Raw genomic sequence first — 21,262 nt, 5'->3', positions numbered from 1 at the left:
TGAAGCACCACATGCTGTGTATGTGCACTACCCCAGGAAAACCCACAGGTTCCACCCGTGCTTCCAGAACTAACAGGAATGTTACCCTGACAGTAACTGGTGATGCCAACAGATGCACGAGTGCCAGTTCAGCTGTCCCCAGCACGGCTGCAGACTGCTGTCTGCTCCTCCTCTCTGCAGGGACACACATCAGCCTGCTCCTCACTGCTGCAGCACACAGCCATGGGGATGGGGAAGGAAAACCTTTAGAGTGACAATTCAAACACAAGCAGAGTCCAGCACGCCGTGCCTGCCCCTAACTGCAGATTGCACAGGATCTGCCAGGGCTTGAGCACAGCCAGCAGCTCAGAGGCACTCCAGGCAAAGCCCAATTCCACACCAGACATTAGGACACCCCTTCTGCAGTCCTGCCTTAGGGTGAAGCACTGAGCTCCTCCACACCAAGACTTTATTCACTGGGTGGATGTGAAGATCTGCTGTTTGACCCACAGTGAACCAACACGGCACAGCCACCAAGGGAGAAATGCTTTAAGTTCTCAGTGTCACTGTGAAAGCTCAAATACTGCTGGACAGAACTGACCCACTCAGAGTTTGGAACTCCCTGCACCTCCAGCAACCTCCTCCTTTAATGGCTTTTCCATTAATTGCTTGAACTGCACCGGCACAGATGTGATCAGCCCCCATCCAGACCCCACTCCTGTGAACATGTGCAGACAGGACCTTACCATCAGAGAGTACAAAAGAAAAGGCCAAGCTGAACCTCCACATACCCCTTTTAATATGTTGTTTTGCACTGTGTACAGGAAAACCAAAAATAAACAAAAGGAACTTTAGCCAAACTCCCCTTCCTCCTCCAGCTTTATTGATAGTTTAAAATTACATTTTCTATGTTCTAGGACTTCAATTGCTCTTACCATCTTACTTTAAAAACCGATTACAAGCAAATGAAACTCAGTTGTCTAAGTGATATAGTATACAAAAATAACATCTTGATTTCTGTGAAAATGCATTTATTTGCAACTCCTGAATAGCTCCAAATTGTTTATGCTATGAGCACTGATGTCTGGGTTTCAGATTGACTTTGAGATATTTATTCAAAAGCTTCCCATTGCGTTCTGTATCTCCAACATTAACATTCACTGACTGAATTACTGTTACTTTTAGATTTATTTCAGATTTCTCTCTCTCTCTCTCATGGCCATTAACAGGCATGTGCATCTTTTGTCTGTTTACTCCCACTCAGCTATATGCTCTAGGTAGGGCCTGATGCAGATATCACTTGGTGTTAACAGCTACTGAGGTCAGACAATCCAAGGCCATTGTAATAAAATAAAAGTTATGAGGAAGTTTAGACACTTCCAGAATTTCTTTCCTCCTGCATAGGATCACTTCCCTGTAACCCAGAGAGGGTTTTTGCTGGTCTGACTCAACTCTTCCCACTCATCAATCCCTATTCACCAGTGGCACGGAAAGGGGGTTCTTTAACAAAGCATTATACATAACACCTCTACCAAACTAAACATAAACATTTTTGTAGTTAAATGCAGAAAGTTGATTTTTCCACCCCTTTCCTCCTTTTACACGGCAAGTAAAGCTCACTGGCCTGGGAGTAGCCTCTATCTGCCAACCTTTGGCCAGTGAAGAGGATTCAGAGAAAAATAATACAACCATCAATCAGAAAAAGGAGGGGCGACAAAGGAAAATAATTAGGCTGTAGCTTCAATTGTGCATTCCCGTGCAAGGTGCCCTGACTCGCCACAGCGGTAGCAGTTGACTTCGCTGGTCTTGCTGCAGTTGATGGCTACATGGCCAGTTTCACCACACCTGCAAAAGCAAAGGTTGTGTCAGAACAGCCACAACACTCACAGGAGCAACCCTACTCTGTCCAGGACATTGTCTACTTCAATTTCATGCAACGCTAGATCTGCATTCAAGGCTTCAGTTCCAGAATTCTCTGGCAAGAAGCAAGTCTGTCTTCAGCAGAGCCATGAACTGCTCCCAAATGATCAACTCACATTAATCACTCTTTATGCCAGAATCACTGTACATCAGTTTTTTGTATTTGCAGGGCTTTTTTTCCAATTGTGTCCTGCATTTTGCCTGCTGATGCTTGCAGTTTAGCCTTGTTTTGAGAATAATTAGTTTTAACTCAAACACATCATGTTCTCTCTCCTTCCTCCACAGAAGGGAATGTTGGTGGGGGTGAGGAATATCGCTCTCAGGAACGTGTTGTTTCTGGTTTATGCCTGCATTCAAAAACCAGACAACAATCTGAAGATGGCATTTCAAACCAATTTAACACCCACTTCTGTTCACTGTTCCTATAACCAAAGCATCTTCAGTGTGTTCCTGCAAGGGCTGGCTGTGCCAGTCAGCTGGGCTGTACAGCTGGGGTTTGTTAGCAGTGGCAAAAGACACAGGGTAGCCAACTCTGTGCTACTCCTGCTACCTTCTGCAAAAGGACACACCCTTTCTGTACAGCTCAAATGACAGAACACCTGCACTGGCTGGCCATCTAGAGATACATCATGCTAGTAAGTGTTTAAGCCTCAGTTTTGAACAGCAGTGGGTAACAGCTGAAATAAACTATTTCCTAAGCAAAACCAGACACAAAATGTATCCATCACGGGAGGTGCATCTCGCAGCTGCCTCCTGTCAGTCCTTACCTATAGCATTTCACTTTGGTGCAGTCTTTTTGAATGTGCCCGAACTCTCCACAAGAATAGCACTTCTGCTCATCTGCGTGGTCGCAGTCGCGGGCCAGGTGGCCGGGCTTGCCACAGTTGTAGCAGCACTGCTCCCTCTCCCTCTTGGGCTCCTTGCAGTCCTTCGCAATGTGGCCACCTCTACCGCAGTTATAGCAGGCTTCCACAATAAGAAAAACATACCAAACAAGACTATAAAACCTTGGTAGCGTGAGGGGCAGCATGCTGTGAACAGGGCACATGCACAGCTTGTTCCCAGGGAATCCCAGCACCCTTCTCTTCAGCCACAGCTCTGCCTGTGGCACTGAAGAGATGGAATATTTAGTGATACTTACCATCCTCCTGCAGGTCACAGTCCTTAGCAAGATGGCCGGACTCACCACAGCGGTAACAGATATCTGGCAGAGACGAAGACATGAACTGGAAGCCTGCTTGAAATGGGTACGATAAAAAAGAACAGCCATAAGTAATAATTCCAGAACACTTTTAAGAATCAATCACAAACTGAAATGACAAGTTTGCTTCACTCCCAGAGCCCCTGGCCAAAGTCTTGGGTAGAGGCAAATTTCCCTGGTTCTTAGTACCAATTTGAGACTCAAGTTCTTCACTCAGGTCTGCCAGAGCCTGGTTTACTCACTACACACAGCAGCCAGCTGGAGATCTGCTGTCCAAACACACAGAAGAACACAGCCACCACTCACCTCTGCCACGGCTCCTCATCCCACGGCCACGGCCCATCCCAGTGGGGCACTCCCGGGCCCAGTGGCCAGTGCGGCCGCACTTGAAGCACTCGTTGCTGCTCATGGCTGCAGATCACCTGTCTGAACAAGAAACACATTTTTGAGCACCTTCTGCTCCCCTGGCCAAAGGATACATTAAAAAAAGAGATTTAGAGGTTTCCCAGCCCCTCAGCAAAGGCAATGCAAACCATACAGGACTTCCAGCTAAGTCAGTACTTTCTTGTACAGTATCTGATCACGACCACTGAAACCACTGCAGAGGGTAAAAGTTTGCCTCCATTCTGCTTTGGGTAAGACAGCTTTGAACAGACAGTGTGCTAACTTTTCCTCTAGTTATTTTTTAGCCATCCTTTACTTCAAGAACTTACAACATGTTCAGGAACAGAGAAAAAGAGAAGGAAATCTCTTTAACTATTGTAGTAGCAGCCTTCAAGTCGTTATCCCTTTCAGTAAAGCACTTTCCTTGCTCAGAGTTAAACTCGAAAGCCAGTAACTTAATCCCTGCAAGTTATTTCCTCCTGGTAGTTGTTACATTTTCTCTTGAAGGACCTGCCCAGCAGCTACTAACTCAACTGACTGGAAGCAAAGTGTAAGAATAGGTAGTATTAAACCTGAAGCATTCAAAGACCCTTTAGCTTAACATTTGAAGATTTTAGGTCTTTTATGACCTAAACAGCAGTTTAATCGTGAAAAGCAAAACTACAACTTGTAATTAACCTATAGCTCAGGATGCATATTCCACTCCAGGTATCCATGAAAGAAAATGTTTTAAGATGTTAAGACAGCAGACACTTGCCAACTACATAGAAGGCTAACTAGGAAAAACATCCTTAGAACGCTCTGGAAGCATCACAGGCAGTTCTGACAGCCCAAACTGGGAATGGAGGTCAGCAGTGCATGAGCCAGCCTACACAGCCCACAGTGGACAGGGCAGATTCCACACTGTGCTCACACTGCCACACCTCCCCTGAGCTGCAGGACACTCACAACACTTCCAGAGCCAGAAAGAAAAGAACAAGGAAGTTACACATTTCAAGTGGAGTGTTTTTTAAAGTGTGCTTGAAGACAAGTTTAAAGTACACTGGTCTAAAAATATGCATGTCAAGCTTTGTTTTGATTAAGTCTCCTGAAGTTTATATACTCTCACATACTCTCTCCCAATTAATTATTCTTTACCTAGCAGAAATAGAATCATTATCTGGCATGTTTGGCAGTTTACCTGATCCCCCTTCAAGGTAATCTCTCTGCAGCTCTGCAGTTTATCCATGTTACAGAATGACTCCCCTCCTCCCAGACCTCCAGCACCCCTGATCACAGGAACATCCCATAAACTGAGTCTAGAAGAAAGCCACTAGAGGAGCAGAAGAACAACACATGACCTCCAGAAGGAACCAGAATTAGCATCCTGACATTTAGCTCTTAAATACAGAGTGTGCGTCTAAATGTGAATTGTTATTTAGCTACTTCCAAAGCACCTCAGTATTTCACAGATTTACTGTGTCTTTTTATCTACTCCTCCCTCAGAACAGTTCTCTCTGATGGTCTTCTGCACAGAAGTAGTTATTCCAACCACAGTAGATGGCTGAGAATTTTAAAATACAAGAGGTACATACTCTAGCACCTGTAATCCCACATCTACCTTCCAGCTGGACCAGATGATGGATTTTGCCCTCAAATTGAAGTTCTGGAGTGAAAAGCTGCAAGAAAACCTTAGACACATCTAAACTAAGTTAAAGCAACTGGCTGCAGGAGCACTTAAAAGAGATCCACTTGATTCACACATAACTCAAGTGTTCTCTGCTCCATTTCAGTGTTCAAGATTTCCAGCGTCTTCTGAGGACACCCAGGGCTGAGCACTGCCTGCTCTGCTGGCAGCAGCTGGCACTCACTGTGCCATTGTTTATGCCTGTTTTCATAGCAACCATGTTGACACTGCAGAACAGGAAAAACACAGGCACAGCCAACGGCAGGAGCTAGGCTCAGGCACCAGAGTGGATGCTGCTTTTCAACTGCAAGAGGGCCAAGATGAGGGTCTCTGAATTTTATATATATATATACACTTCACTTCATTACAACTCTTTTAAACTGCCCTCACATTAAGGCATTATCAAATGGCAACATGAAATCTATTAACAAGAGCAATTAGTAGGCACCAGCTCTAGGAGAACTGCGGACTTCACTCCCAACCATGAACCTGAGACTGCATGAGGTGACAGGACTGAGGCCTGCTGGCAGTGCCCCACAAGAAGCACCAACAGAACCAGCCAGGTTAACACATGGTAAAAGACAAATGTCTGACAGGTGAGCCAGACCCACTTCAGATACACAGTGGGGGTGCTTTTATACCAAGATTAATGGCAACCTACAGCTAGTCTGTTCTTCTGCTAGTCCAGGTCAGGAGCTGCACGAGGGAACAAGCTCACTCCACACTGCTCCAAAGGAATGTCAAAAGAGAAGTTTTTAATCAGAGTTTTTTTTTTCCTTTTTAACTGTCCCCTCAAAAGGAAAACTTCAAGTTTCTCTTCCTCTGCTATACAGCAAATTGGTAAAAGATTACACAAACTGAAGCCGAAATCTAAAGTCAAACACCAGTCTGTGTGCAAGGACCCTTCTAGACTGAGATGAATTTAAAAACCTCCCTCTTCAGAGGCCCCTTTTCCCCCTGAGCTCAAGAGCAGTGGAAGGTTACAGCTGCCATACAAATACGATTATGAAGCATGCTGCTCCATCTTCAGGTACCTTAAACACATCCAAACCGTTTATCTGAAGTTTCTCATCACCACTATTTATTTCCATGTTAAACTTCTGTGTCATTCCTGTAAAGGATGTGGAACTGCAAACAGGTTCACTTGTTTGCAGAGGTGGCTGCAGCTGACACTGGTTTTACTTATCTGCATCCTACCAAAGCACAGAATTCCCCAGCAGTGTGAATTGTAAGGATTCAGTTTTCAGGGAAAGTCAACAGACACCTTTCAAGAAGCAACATCCAGAAAAGGCCGGTTCAGAAGACAAGTCCTTAAATGGAGAGCCTCCAAGCACTCTGGACACCATTACAGTTCTCAGTTACTTCCCAGAGAAAAAAATGAGCACAGTAAAAACCACCCAAGTCCAAACACTTCTCTGTTAGTCAATACCCCTCCATTTTGTCATCACAGGCAAGTTTCCAGCAGTACCTTTTATCTATCAAGGCCACCTTAAGTAAGCCTTCTGCAAGAAAGCTACCTAAGTCTTCTTGGAAAGTTTTCAGTCACAGCTATCACTGTTTTCCACACCTCAGATGTGTTACACAAAGCAGCCTGTCCTGTCTGTCCATGTGTCATCATCCCCTCCCTTCTTACATTCCAGCACCAGATTTCTACCTCACCAGGGCAGGAAAAGTAGTAATGGGAAACAAATTACAACTACAGCCTCATCTAGCATTTCTGAGACAGGTCAAATTCTCCAAGATACAGCAATGCACTGCCTCCTGGATTAGCTCTCAAAACTCATCCAGAAACTCAAGTCTAGTTGTGCTTTCTCACCTCAAACCTTACCTTTCTAGAAAAGGGGAAGTTTACCTGAACTCCTCCTAAAGACCTCTGTAAGTGCAGCTGGAAGTGAATCATTATTAAGAATGTATTTTAGATCTTGTTCTGTGTGATGGCCATACTGCTAAACAGCAGGGACTGATGACAAAGATCCCTGTGCCACCACAGCCCTTTCCTAGGTCACAGCTGAAGTTTCTGAGTGCAACTTGAGCAACAAACTTCAAAGCGGGAGTTTCTTTGTGATTCTCCTAGTTGTAGGAGACACCTCTGACACAGGAACTTTCTGGCCTTATACTCTGAAGGGGAAGACTGTCTTTCTGTGGCTTTACAGTTAAAATATATTCAAGACTCTTAAAACAGGAGAGGTGCTATTAATCTCCAGCCTTCATGCACAAGATTCAGCAATATTCAAATCTGGTTTAGTAACCCCCCTTCTAGACCTGATGATGTAAAAAACTGCCACAAAGCTTCATTGTAACATTCCTCATTTTATGGCTTTTAGCCTAGATGCCCTCCAAAGAAGAAGTTGTTTTAACAAACTAAAATACCATTAACTTGGGCTCCTCATAGTAAAAAGGAAGCTGAACTTCACCTCTGAGATAACTCAGGATTCTTCTGGATACCAGCTGCTCCTGAAGATCCAACAGGCCAACAGAACAGGGCAACTCTCTTCACTCTACTTCAGTGCTTCTTTTGACCTACAAAGAAGCACTTGAAGCTGGTATCAGCAGGACTTCACTCTTTCAATCAAAGGACAGAGCAGATAAAAGCCACTGCTCAAACCAGCACATGCAAAGCCCTTCAGCAAGACAGCTCGATCAGAGGCACACATTGGGAAATCAGCAGGACCTTCCCAGGTTGCTGTGACCAACCCACAGCACCACACCTGAATTGGACAAGTCAGACCTGAGCATGATGAAACCCCAACGTGACAGGAAGCACAGCTCTGCTGTCCTCTGGAGCACTGAAGAGGCAGAAAGGCCTGCTAATCATAATCTAGCTTTTAGTTTCAGAAGAGAAGTAAAAGCATTACTAATTTTATAAGAAATACCATCTGTGAGTAGTTTTTATTTCCCAAGCAACACGTTGTAAGAATTCTTGAACACAGGACAGATTACTGTCACCAAAGCCACTCCTTATTTAGCAGCTAATTTCCACATTGTAACCTGAAAGTCTGCTGCCACAGTTAGTGATGCTCCTGTCTCCCTCTTTTGTTCTCACTAGCACAAGATACAAAATTAAGTATTCTGACCAGCAGGTAACAACACCCCAACTCTGAAAGAAACCAGTCCGAAAATTACTGGAAACCTGCCTAAGTGAAAAGCCAATCCCTATGCTCCATTTGGGACCCCTCAATATATTTCACAGCCAAGCTGACCCAGGACTGCTGAACATTAACTAAGGCTCAAGAGGAGCCAGAAACCAGGACAAAAGGACATCATGACTCCACTCAGACAAGTAATTCTTGGATATCTCTGTTGACACAAACAAGAAAGAGAACAAAAGTTCATCAAGGAGTGACTCAGTAGCACTTTCTGCCTATCCATACTAGTTAACGTAGAAAGGGATAAGCCCTATTGAACAAATATGCACATTTTACCATCTTTCCCTTTAATTTTTATGTCTAACTGTAGGAAATTTTTAACTTAAACACCACGAGCAACATGTGAGGCTTTGAACACAACATTCAGCCCAGACATTAACAAAGTTAGTTTAAATGGCAGGTTAAACCTGTAACTCTCAGGAGTGCTGCACAGCCCTAGTGAACTTATTTAACCTCTTCACTTTGAGGACGGATGCAGGATTGCTTCTCTAGGCAAGCCTGCACCGAAGAAGGAAAGACGGACTAGGCAACCCCAATGATGCTGCGTGGCAATGGGATCACATTGAGTGCACACAGGAAATCAGAACTCATTATTAGGTTTAATAAACCGTTGTGGCAATGCTGGCTCCTAAATGACTAACAGCGGTTACTTGAGAACTACGCCCGACAGGAACTCAAATAAAAGGCCGCCCCACAGCCCGCGATCTGCAGATGGCACAGGCTGTTTTTCCTATCCATTTATAGGTCACATTTGGATTTAGAGCAGGCCACCATCCGTGCCTGTGGTCGGAGCAAACAGTTGCGACACCTCAACCCTCTCGTCTCCGGCAGCGCCTCACACGTGGGGAACCACGTGGTGCGCGGGCCGCGGCCCCGCTCGGCCCCGCCGATGGGAGTTTAGCGGGGACTCGAACTCAAATTTAAAAAAAAAAAAAAGAAAAAGAACAATTTAATCAAGAAAGGATTTCATTCCAGTCCGTTCTCCGCAGTCTCCAGACTCATAGAACGTTCTTTACCCCAAACTCGCTGGCTCACGGGCGGGCCGACCGGACTCCCCCTCCCCACGCCCAAGCGGCCACGTGCAGCTCTGCCCCGGCCCCGCCGCCCACCACTCCCGGCTAAGAGACCGAGTGTGAGGCCTCTCCGAGCCGACCGGAGCGGCTCCCCCCTCGCCCAGCGCTCCGGCCTCCCTCCCCCGAGCGGCGCAGGCTCCCTGGGCGCTCCCGGAACCCAGACCTGACTCACCCACCGCCGCCCGCCGCCCTCTCCAGGCCCGCGGCCCTCAGGGCTTTAGCGGCCTTCACGGCCTCCCCGGCGCACCACAGGGCCGGGAATGGCGCCGGCGCCCGCCCGGCCGTACTTTCCCGCGCGCTAGGCCGGAGTGCGCCAGCGCCATCACCGACCCGCGCAGTGCCCTCGCTGCCGCCTCGGGGCCCCGCAGGATCCCCGGCCGCTCCCCTGCGGTTCCCTCGCGGCCTCCCGGCGATACCTGCGGTCCCGTTCCCCGCGGCCGCGGCCCCCGCACGACTCGACTCAGCTCCGCTCGCTCGCTCGCTCGGCCCCGCCGGTCCCGCTGCCTGCGCCACACGCGGTGTGCACACGGCCCGCCGGCTCACCCCGCCCCGCCGCTGTGCGCACGGCTCGCCGGAGCCCGCCTCGGCCAATGGGAGCAGAGCGGCGCTGCGGCGCGGCCAATGGGAGCGGTGGACGGGGACACCCAACCGCGACGGCCGGAGGGTGGGCGGGGCTCGCCTCCCGCGCGCTGGCCGGGGGCGGGCGGGGTGGCCATGGCGGTGCTCGGTTTGCGCTGTTTCAGCGGACCCGAGTACGGCGCAGCCCCGGCGGCGTGGTAGCGCAGATACCTGAGCGGCTGGCGGGAGCGTTGGAGCCCTTGCCCGCCTCGCTCCCTGCCCGGCCCGGCCTGGCCCCTAGTCCGCTCCGCGCGGTGACTCCATGTTGTACAGGGGAGCCGCGCTCAGCCTCGCTCCTCTGTCCCGCAGAGATTCCCGCGCCAAGCCGGGCAGCCCAAAGCCTCCAGGGGAAAACCCCACACGCCCCAACGAGACCTGCCCGGGACTTGCCGCCGCCCCGTCCCCCGGCAGCCTCTGCCAGCCGAGACTCCCTCAGTCTCCGTCCCGCACCGCGTGCCGCCGTGCCCGGTCACCGTCCGGCGCCGGTGCAGCGCTCGGCACAACCCGCGGGTCGGGGCTGGAACGGCCTTGGGGGTCGGGATGGGGCCGAGGGGAGCGGGCAGGGGCCGCATCCCGCCTCGGCCGGCCCTCAGGCGCCGCCGCCATCTTGGCAGGGCGCGGGCCGGGCGCGGCGCAGGAAATGGAGGACGCGGGGCCGTGAGGGCTCCCGGGGCTCCCGCAGCGCCGAGGGCTCCGCTCAGGAGACGCGCGGCGCTTCCACGCGCGGCAGCGGAGAGACTGGAGGGAGAAAAAAGTTTTTCGAGATGCCGAACAATTCGGTGTTCGTCTTTGTGCGTTACGGGAAGCTCAGAAGTAATGTTACCGCTTAGTTCAGCGTTCTGAGGATGTTTTGCATAAATCTTCTCCCTTTTGCCCGGGAACTTTGTAAATGAATTATTGGCCAGTTATTGCCCCAAACTTCACTCCTACATGGATAGTGCAGCAAGTACAACGCACTAGCGTTACCCACAATTAGTTGTCATCCTTTTGTTTAAATGTCTTTCCCTTCCTGCTCGTCAGGTACGAGAAACCCCTGCCGAGCCCCCGGGCTCAGGAATGAAGTGTGCGAGAGGCAGATCGTGGAGACACTTTGGATTGACCTTTCCTCAAGCTGTAAATCTAATATTATAGCACTGTTAAGTTTCTTTAATTAGACTATGAGTAACAACGTGTGTCTTTTCCTCCCTGTTAAGTGCAGCTCATTTAAGATGGACTTAGGTTTATTTGTGTGTTGAGTGCTGTGTTTGTGTGTCCGTGTGGTGTGGTTTAGAAGATGCTGTATTTCTATAGAATTAAACACGTCCCCAGTTGGGAAAAGGGGATGAGCCTCTCACTAAAACTTCGGTGTCGACAACAGGCTTTGAACACAGAATAACATTTTCCCCAGTAACAGCATTTCTTCCCATTAATTACTTTTTAAATCTCTACTGTCCTAGTTCAGCATAATTTTCATGGCCTTTGATTGCCTCGGATACATTACAGTCCTGTTCACAAGTAGCCCCACTTTTAGTTTCAATCAATTACTGCTGTTTTCAGGTGATAAAGGGAAGAAAAATAGCGTGTGGAGCCAAGGAAGTGCTCAGAGCTTATAAATCATAACTTTTTTCATTGCATAAAAAAAAACAACCAACAGATCAATATCACTCACAAAGGCTGCAAAAACAAAATCATGTATCATCTTTTTTTTCATCAAATCTTTAGTTTTTCTAAAGTAAGAAAACCTGGCGTCTCTCTGAGTCTTTGTAACAGGACTCAGGAATTTCAGACAGACAAACCTCTTGTAATAAAACTTTTCTAACTTGTGTTTTGCTGGTTGTACTTCTGGAACTGTCCATGAGCTCAGGAAACTCCAAGCTTAATCTTGGTGGCCAACTGTAGACTTACTGTAATAAAAAGTTTGTGTGATTGATAAATTGCCCTGAGCAAATCAAAACTCTTTATCTAAAAGAACTTCAAATCATCTCCTGGACTCTTCCTTAGTTGAAGTGGAACCAGGGTGCAATAGTGAGTGAAAATGCTTTACTCAAGAAGTGTTACTGCTGGTGACACATCAGTTAATCATCTTCTCTAAGTGTACTGCCTCACATTCAGCTCCAGTGTTCTTATAATACAGGATATTTTTAGCTATGTTTCATTATAATGGAGGAAATTCTCCTCCATCAGATAGTAAGAGAGTCTTTCAACAGTATTTAGTTTGTGTACTTGCCTCAAGAATTAATTTGGCTTGTTGTATCTTCATAAACTTGTAATTCTTGTTTTGCAAGTTTCTCTTTGATATTTAGGCAAAGGATAGTCTTGCAGTTAGAGAACAAAAATGAGGAGTGTGACATCTATGCCTGGCTCGGTACTTCCTGGAGAAAACAAAGGAGACAGAAAACAAGGTAGAAGCACAAAGTCTTTGCATTTCTTGCACACAAGGAAAATGCAATTTTATGTCAGGTCCAGCGTCTGCCCCAAAAATCCCAAGAGCAATTTGCAAATAGCTGTGCTTAGAGGAGCTCCAGTGCCTTCCCAGCTGAAGGTAATCTGTTGTTTCAGCAATAAATCTTTCCTAACACAGACAGTCCTTAGAAGTGTTGGACCAAGAGCCAAATCATTTTAAGACCAAATAAAACAACAAATCACATTTTGCAACCCTTGTTTTCCTCGGAGTGGTTGGAGCTGTGGGTAGAGAACTGTTGCAGTTGCTGGCTCATTGTGATTCTTTTCCTTGACAGTGTATCTGTGCTAAATTAGCTATATACAGTCTTCTAGGGCAAAATGAGTCTGGTTGAGGAGAAGCAATCATATTGACTGATTCCAGATGCTTAGTCCGTTTTGGTTTGTTGTAATTAGGTGATGAGATTTCCAATAATTACTTATTTAGTGTATATAGTAAGACGAGAGTGATGAGTTAGCTCATGGCTGTTGCACAGATACCCACATTTAGAATCAGGCAACAAGAACTTCCTTTGCTAACTGAGAACTGCAGCTACACAATCACCCCTCTATTTCTCTACAGAGATTGAAACCAGTTACTCAGGACGTCCTGTGGAATACAGAGCCACAACTTACAGGGTACAAGGAGGGCCCTTCAGTGCCTGGAGCAGCAGATTGGTGTCCCATGAGAACGGGAAGGTAAAAGTGCAGATGAAGTCACCAGGAGGCCATAACGACATCACCAAAGTGGCACAGGCTGAGGCATGCCACAAAAGTGTCTCAATAAAACATCCTCCAAAGCATATTCTGTTACATGGCAAGAGCATGCAAACCTCCTTGTGCCCTCCCGTTATTTTTAAAACAACCTATGGAATAACCTGCTGGGTGCCAGCTGCTTGGGATACTTTTTTTAACCTGTGTCCACCTTGCAGGTGTCATTTCCTTTGGTCACATGGACAGTTCAGCACTGAGCCAAATGCTACGGCTACAGCGTTAAAAATCACAGCAGCATTTGATGGTGTGCGTGACACGGCAAAGGCCTCTGCTGTAGGATGGCTCTGACACCACACACACACCCCCCAAATATTTTAGGATAACCTTCAAAACCTGGAGTGCCAGAGGCGCTGTGCCGTGAGAACAGCAGGGATGGTCATATGCAGTGTTGATGGATTTCTGGTGTCCCTCTAAAATGGGAGATTCGACTAAAGGGGCAGATTCGGTCATTCTGTTGTTTCTATTTCTGAGCAGTGCCCTGGGGCTATCCAGGACAATGTGGAGCCGCGGTCAGGAGGTGCCTGGATTGTCCCCAGAGCCCTGGGCTCCGGGTCTGCTATCAGCTGTCCGGCCTCAGGCATCTGCCGCAGTCAATCTGCAGCCCGGGCTCCGCCCTCGCTGCGAAAGCTTTTCACCCTGCTCCCAGCCACTCACACAAGTGATTCCAAAATTTGAGTTTTACTGATGAGGAATCAGTGACCAAAAATCTCTATGCAGCGTTCATTGCAAACGCAATAAAAAAAATACCAATGATTAATTTAACATGATTTGAACTCGATGATCCCAGGCATTCCATGATGTTGCTGACACCAGCTGGAATGCTTGTGCCATTCTGTCCACTCTGACAGGGCATCTCCTGAGCTGTGATTCCAGAGGAGGATCAGATCCCACAGGTAAACCTCTATGCTGGACAGTCCTACTGGGCTGGGTCAGAGGGATTTGGGAGCCTCCAGCTGAGATTCACAACCAGCCCATCATTTATCAGTGTGTGTTTGACATGGAGCAGCTGCACCTGGACACCGAAGGCTTTACCTTGTTGGGGGCCATCCCCTCATGACTGTTCCAGCTAACCCTGGGGAGGAGGGAGATTCCTAGGAAAAAAATAGGATGCCAAGAGGGCAGTGGCAGAACAGAGACACTCAGGTGCTGGAACAGCTTTGCCAAGTTTTCCAGAGAAATGGACTGGTCTAGGCTGACTTGACTGAAAAGAGTTCAAGGCAAAGCTGCCTTGTCCTCTGTCACTGCCATGGCTCCCAGCAGCAGGTTCCTAACCTAGTTTGGATGCAGCAATCCTCAGCTGGGATCCAACACTGAAATGAGCTCTTTATCTGTACTTGACCAGGCTCCAAGTGATTTCAGTAAGAGGAGGCTGAGTCAGAACTTGGCTTCAGGTGGATCAGAGCCTTTGCAGTGTTTATTTATTAAATATCTCCCATCTGCTTTCCTGTTTGCAGCCTGCCAAAGCAAAGGGGATTAAAACCTTGCCTCCCCAACAGCTCATTACTGAAGTAATAACTTTTTTCCCCCATCTACATTATTCCTGGAATAAGCTGTCAAGCAAGCAGTTGAGTTGTTGCACCTTACCACAACCTTTGCCAAGAAAGATTTAGCAGCATGATAATTTAATGGAAAATATTATAGCTGCATTCCTTTCAGACATAAATTCTCTGCAGAAAGGTAGATATCTAATGGGAAAAAATCTGTGTTAACATTACAGTGATTTATCTGCTTTATTGTTTTTTCCAGTGAGGTGTTTTACCCAAAATAGTGCAGAGTATATAGGAGAGTGAGCTAAGTGAGGTTATCCCACCCCAGACTGAAATGTGGATATAAACCTGACAGCATCCTTACAGCTGCATTTAATAATACATAGAAGTGTAATAAATCAGACAGGACTCCATTTCCTTCATGCAGGAAAAGCTAATTGGCTTGTGAGCTAATTAGTTCTAAACTCCAGAAAATTGCTGTAGATAAAATTCAAGGTTATAGGATTTAGTTATAAGTTTAAAATTGATTGCTACAAATAATATTGGGTATATAAATTTTTAATTATTATAGTAAAAGCCCGCAGTATTATAACTGTGTCACGGTGCACACGGACAGTTTCAAATTCCTCCAGGAAAACGGTAAAGCTGCTGTCAGGAAAATTAATCCACAAACACCAGAGGCTTACGTCCAAAACGGAGACAGAGGAGTTCTTTTACTTTATTCAGATAAAAGGAGAGGCCATGGGGCATTCCCCTGGGGTCTCTCAAATTTTTGGAAGGTTGTCCTGGGGTGACTTTATGATACTGGTATCCCCAATCGTCTGGTTTATGTTATATATTAAGTTCTGCACCTTTAAGACTGGCTTTGAGAGCAAGAGAGAGGGAAGAAGAAGCGCGCAGTTTGTGTTAAGGAAAAACATCACTCCCACACATCCCGCTCCTGGACTGTGGTGTCTGCAGCACGGACAGACAGCGGGACAGAGCTTCTCTCTGGCTTCTAGTTAGTTTTAGCTAGCTGAGGCAGAGGAGTTCCCTGGACCTTTGTTTGTTTTTTTCCCAATTTTCTTGGATCTGTGCAAGCCTGCTCTGGACTGAACACCCAGCCAAACCCCGGGAGCTCACGCCTGTGGCCCACCAGGGCCTGAGCCTGGGCACTTTCCAGCGCCGGAGGGACTGATAAGAACCTGAGCGAGCCGAGCTACACCACATGAAAAGGACTTTTCTTCCTAGACTTGCCATCCCATCGAACAGCAAGAGGTTTTATTATTTAATATTACTCAATTTCTGTTAAATAAACAGCTTTTTCCACTTCTCTCTAAGGAATTTTTTTCTTTTCCCGGACCAGTTAGTGGGGAGGGGCATTTCCCTGGGGAAATCCCCATTTGGAGTTTTCCTTCCTAATTTGCCCTAAACTAAGACAAAGGTGCAGCCTCCTTTTTATCCTAATTTCCCGACCATAAATGTCCCGTCTCTCTCCATAGGCTGAGGCACTTGAGAAGGACAGGCTTCCCGGAACGCCTGATACCCGAGATCTCCCCCCCTCAAATGCACAATCCCTTTCTTAACTCTTGTGGAATTCGTGGTTTCTTCCGTGTCTCTTTCATCCTTCAGTGGAATCCATCCCATTGTTTCTGTTATCCCTCAGTGATAATTTTCATCTTATCAGCAGACCCACAGCTTGTTTGTAAAGACAAACCTGTGATTCCTCTCACTGCAAAAAGACGTGATTTACTGAAAATACAAGGTCAACCTTTAAAAAGGGATGTCGAGAGACAGCAGCGTCACGGCTGCAGTAAAGAGAGGTAGGTGGAAGTTTTCCCGAGTGTCCGGCGGCCGAGCCCCGCACGGAGGGCTGAGCTGCCCCGCGCCCTTCTCCCAAACACCCGCGCTGGGAAAAGGCGCACAAAGCCAACTCAGAACTGCAAGGGGAAAAAAAAAATAAAAAACACTAAAAAAACAAACGCAGGACAAAGCTGACCGAGCACAAAGTGTCCGCGGTTCGCAGCCTCGCTCAGCGGCCCCGCCCGCCAGAGCCGCCGCCACGGCAGCGCTGTCTCCGGGAGGGAGCTCCGCCACAGAAATGCCGTCCGGCTACTGCCGGGCCCGCAGCTCACGAGTTCCTCGCGGAGCCCTCGCGCCCAGCGGCAGCGCCGTTCGGGGGCTCGGGGGTTTTTCAGGACAGACTCGCCCACACGGCCGCCCCGCGCCGCCCCCGCGGCTCCGCACAGAGGGGAAGCCGGCCGGCCCCGCGCCGCCTGCCCGCGCCTGCCGGGCAGGAACAGAGCGGCGCCGGAGGGGTTTTGCAGGCGCACGCAACCAAGTTCCGGTTCCGGCGTGGCTGTGGCGGAGCCAGGCCGGCCCGGCAGCCATGATGGAGCTGGAGCTCAAGGACCCCCGGGAAAGAGAGTCCGGGACACGAAGAAACGGATCGCAGCGCAGACCGGCACCCGCTGGGACAACATCGTGCTGGAGAAATGGTACACCATCTTCGAGGCCCACGTCACGCTCGGGGACTATGAGATCCACGACGGGATGAACCTGCAGCTCTACTACCAACAGCGGCCCCTCCCAGTACACGCCAGTACACCCCAGTCCCATCCCGGTACACCCCGGTACACCCCAGTCCCATCCCGGTACACCCCGGTACACCCCAGTCCCATCCCGGTACATCCCAGTGTCTCCCACCCCCATTTTTACCCCATTTCTCCCCCACGGAGCCGCCTTGAGGCTCCGAATCTGCCCCATTTGTTTACAAATAAAGGCGATTTGGGGGCACCCCCCGCCCGAGCGGTGGCGGCTTTCGCGTGCCGTGTCTCCAAAAGCTGGGGTGGATTGTTTTTTTCGCGTTTTTTTCTGTGGCCGCCTGTCCCCTGGTGGCTTTGCGGATTCGCCTCTCGCTCCCAGCCCATCGCGCCTCCTTCGTGACCGCCTGTTGTAATAAATCAGCCGGGACTCCGCTTTTATTCATGCGGGAAAAGCGAATTCTTTATTCGCACAAATCATTTTATACGGATTTTACAGACCTCTTGTGCAGCTTTAATTGGTTAATTGCTTTCTTGCCAATTACTCTGTTGGTTAGCGAAAGGTGTTTTACTTGTGGGTCCAATCTCTCTGTTCTTGAATCGTTTACATCTTTTCTTCACCCATTCTCGTGGGATAGATTCCCTGTTTACTCGTTTTTCACCCAGGAATGGTTTGTTGTGTTAAGGAACTCGGTTCTTAGGATTTTTCACAAGGGAAGCTGGCTAGCTGCACTTAGAAGGAGCAACAGGCTAGCTGGCAATTTAACAGAGCAAGGCCTGATTTTATGAGGCCTTTCTTTTATAATTTCTCTACTTGTCACGACATAGAAGTACAAAAATAATGATGAGAAATACTCTTTAAAAAGAGCTGTTCACCTAAAGCCGTGCAAAATCTGCATGTCAGGAAGGAGCAATGGGAATAACTCACAGGAGAGGAGTTATCTAAGAAATGTAAGCATTGCCAACAACAAAAAGATAACTGAATTCCATGGTAATTTCTACCAAGCAACAAATGAAAGCAATTGGGCTCTACCAACAGAGATGACAAACAGTTCTGTAGTTCCTAGAATATTTGTATGTGCTAAAAATAAGCGTGGCTTGCTTTAATTGCACGAGAAACTGAGCTGAGGATGAGTAAAAGGTCATAAAAAGGTGCTGGCTTGGAGTTAGAAAAGCATAACAAGGGGCAAATCACAGTTCATAGTTGTGACAAGGGTGTGTGTGTGTTATGCTGTTAATAGAGTTGCTTTAATTATGTTACAGGTTCAAAGTTGGAGCAATAATGCAGCTGAGGCAGTTTTAAAGGTTAAAAAAAAAACCCAGATACTGTGGGGTTCCCCAGCAGTGCAAATATACTGTGTTTGGAATTGTAAAGGTGAGAATTTACAGATGAAAACTTCTCTATAATATATTTCACTCTTTTCATACCAACTCCATATAAATTAAATAGAAATGAAACAATTTTCAGCTCATAATTGTATCATCATATAATTTTGCAATGCTAAATTTACAATGCTAATTGTCATTACAATACAAAAGAATTACAATATCGTTTACAATTTTCAGTGCTAATTGTTTGATTTGGCCAAATACAAAAAATCCTCAGCCTAAATGCTCTTGGCAAGTGACTACATCCTAAACACATGAAGCAGCTTTTTCTCCTCAGTGCACACAGCTGCCTGCTGCTCTCCTCTTGGAATGTTCTTGAGTTGTTTAAAGGATTTCAGCCCCAGAAATACAAATGGACATTGCAATACCATACTGAAGCCCTGGGGTTTCACTGGTTTAAGCAAGACTTTTACTTAGGAAGGAACTATTTTCATTTCCTAGGCTTCTCCTCATTAACATGTGTGAAGTTTAACTTTGTGAACAGCTACCAAAGTCTTGAATCTCAGAAAAGGATTTATTCATGAGCACATATGGCCTGCTATATAAATGCATAGTTTGTAATTCATAAGAGGGGTGATCTTTGTATAAATAAATAATTTTCTTCTGTTCTTCAGCTTTTTGAATTGATTACTTACAAAATCTTGTGGGGCATTCTTAGGGAATCTGGGAATAGCTCTCTCTGGCACATACACTTAACACTTTGACATAAACTCTGATTTGAATGCAGAAGGGGCTTCCACTCAAGCTTTCAAGGATATGTTTGCCAGTGCTCTGTCACCTTCCAGCTCCTTCCTTCTCGTGCTAAATACCCCCAGGTCTACTGCTCAGTGTGAAGAGTCTTCTATTTTGTAATGTTGTACACAGCAGATTTTGCTTCCCCTGATTGTTTTTCTTCCCGAGTGATCTCTGGAGTGTCTGGAAACCCCAGTTACAGGTTTTGTGTGACTTCAGAATTACATTGAGTGCAAAACTCTCGTGCCAGGTGTTGCACACGGGTTGTGATCTGCACCTAAACCCCTGCCTGGCTTTTGCAATGTCACAGCAGGGCAAGGTAGCACCGGTCCTTTGCAACAGAGAAGAGGCTCATAAAGGAAAAATACTGCTGTTAAAATGACAGGCTTGAGCTCTGAGCTGGCAGAAACACAGAATTGAAAGGAAAGATTCTTCCTGCGTGTTCTGTCACTTGACCAAGCTGCATTACAGGGGACAGAAGTGAAGAGTCACTGCCCAACCTGCTCGGGCACAGCTGGGCTGGGCAGCAGAGATCGGTGCTCACAGTCAGGAGTCCTCTGTCAACCTCCAATTGCCCACTCTGCTGTGAGCATCTCGCTGCAAAACTTACAAGTTTTGCTTTGTTCCCCTTTCTTTTTAAGGAATGACCTGATAGAAAAATGGCTCCCAAGTAATTATTGTAGAGTTATTGTTACAGCAGCACTCCAGCAGTTTGATGTGTTTGAAGCATCTCTATCCTGAAGGAAACATCAGAGGGATCCAGCTACTAGATGGTTTGATTAGTCTTGAACCCCAAGGCCTTTACTCACAGCTCCTATTTTTAGGAGCCTTGTTTTAAAATGTGTTTAGGGAATTCCCTCCCAGTTGGAGTTTGGACTGTGGCCAGCCTTGGCTCTACCTGGATGAAGAATTTGCCAATAAACCCAGATGTTTTCTGCATCAAAACTAGATTGAAGTCACTTTGACTTGGCAATTTCACCCTTTATATATGACAGCTGAACCTATTTTTAGAATGAGCTTGGGAATTATTATCCAGAAATAATTATCCAAGTCCTCACTGAATTGAGCTTTGTCAGCTGTTTGCAGACTCTGAGGTGATGGTACAGTATTTTACTGATTAATAATCATCCAATTTCATGTGTGTTATATATGTGTATTATCTGAAATATTCCTAATTGTTGTACCTGACTTACTCCTGATTGCTGCCAGTTTCTGGTTTCACTATGTATATTGTTTTGTTTTGTTATTCCCTTCATGTTCTTGGCAAGAGTCATGCATGCTGTTCTTAAAACCAAAAGAAAGGGGAATTAGCTCCTAAAGAAGTCTGAATAATGCAGTATTTATACCAAAAAAAATAAATTTAAAGCTTTTTAGGTAAGGACCCTCAAGCGAATGTGCATTGGCAAGGCCTAATTGATTGGCCAACCTTCTGCAGCCATTCCCTGTCCCAGCATCCAAGAGGACACTCAGTGATGTCAAAGATCAGCATTCCCACCTCATGGACTTCCTCCTGAGTCTCAATTATTTGCACTTTAAAACAGTGGTCATTTATTTCCATTTCCCTAAGAGACATTGAACATTATTTTCTTTTGTTTTCTCATGCTGAGAAAAACCCTGCCAATGATGTGATAGAATTTGATAAGCTTTGTTGATTGTAATCTGGTTTTTATGTGTCTCATCCCATATCTAATAGATAACCAGTGATAACCTTAATGAGATAATACCCTCACAAGAGCGAGCTGTTTTAACATCAGAACATATCAGCCTTTTTAAAATTAACAGAAAGGGGGAGATGTCTTAGACAGGTAAAATAATTATAAAAGAAAGACCTTATGAAATCAGGCCTCGCTCTGCTGAATTGCCAGAGCTGGCCTGTCACTTCTAGGTGCAGTTACAAGTTCCCATGTGAAGCTATTTTGAGAGTGAGAGTTCATTAGCACGACAATCTATTCT

General features: G+C 46.8%; 2 protein-coding genes across 7 annotated transcripts; one reads left to right on the top strand and one right to left on the bottom strand.

Annotated features, from left to right (window-relative positions):
* Positions 1–840: 840 nt before the first annotated feature.
* CNBP (CCHC-type zinc finger nucleic acid binding protein) lies at positions 841–9,918 on the bottom strand. 6 transcript variants are annotated; one of them, XM_088062078.1, is made up of 6 exons: positions 9,786–9,916; positions 7,565–7,670; positions 3,407–3,526; positions 3,042–3,136; positions 2,667–2,869; positions 841–1,824 (listed from the first exon to the last, which is right to left on the bottom strand). In XM_088062078.1, exons 3-6 carry the CDS (start codon positions 3,507–3,509, stop codon positions 1,707–1,709), a joined length of 519 nt encoding a protein of 172 aa, XP_087918204.1. In that variant the 5' UTR covers positions 3,510–3,526; positions 7,565–7,670; positions 9,786–9,916; the 3' UTR covers positions 841–1,706. The 6 variants fall into 6 exon arrangements, with proteins under 6 accessions (XP_087918204.1, XP_087918206.1, XP_005531860.1 ...); XM_088062080.1 differs by having other exon boundaries at positions 3,042–3,133; XM_005531803.2 differs by lacking the exon at positions 7,565–7,670 and having other exon boundaries at positions 2,667–2,865; positions 3,041–3,136; positions 9,786–9,918.
* A 6,510-nt stretch (positions 9,919–16,428) lies between these two features.
* Positions 16,429–19,132, top strand: UBL5 (ubiquitin like 5). Its single transcript, XM_088061934.1, has 2 exons — positions 16,429–16,468; positions 16,672–19,132. Exons 1-2 carry the CDS (start codon positions 16,429–16,431, stop codon positions 17,589–17,591), a joined length of 960 nt encoding a protein of 319 aa, XP_087918060.1. The 3' UTR covers positions 17,592–19,132.
* Positions 19,133–21,262: the final 2,130 nt, after the last annotated feature.

This window comes from Pseudopodoces humilis, chromosome 13, assembly GCF_049639895.1.
Source record: "Pseudopodoces humilis isolate 2021_Gansu_Grassland_sample_001 chromosome 13, ASM4963989v1, whole genome shotgun sequence".
Lineage (NCBI taxonomy): Eukaryota > Metazoa > Chordata > Aves > Passeriformes > Paridae > Pseudopodoces > Pseudopodoces humilis.
This window is presented reverse-complemented; position numbering and strand designations above follow the sequence as displayed.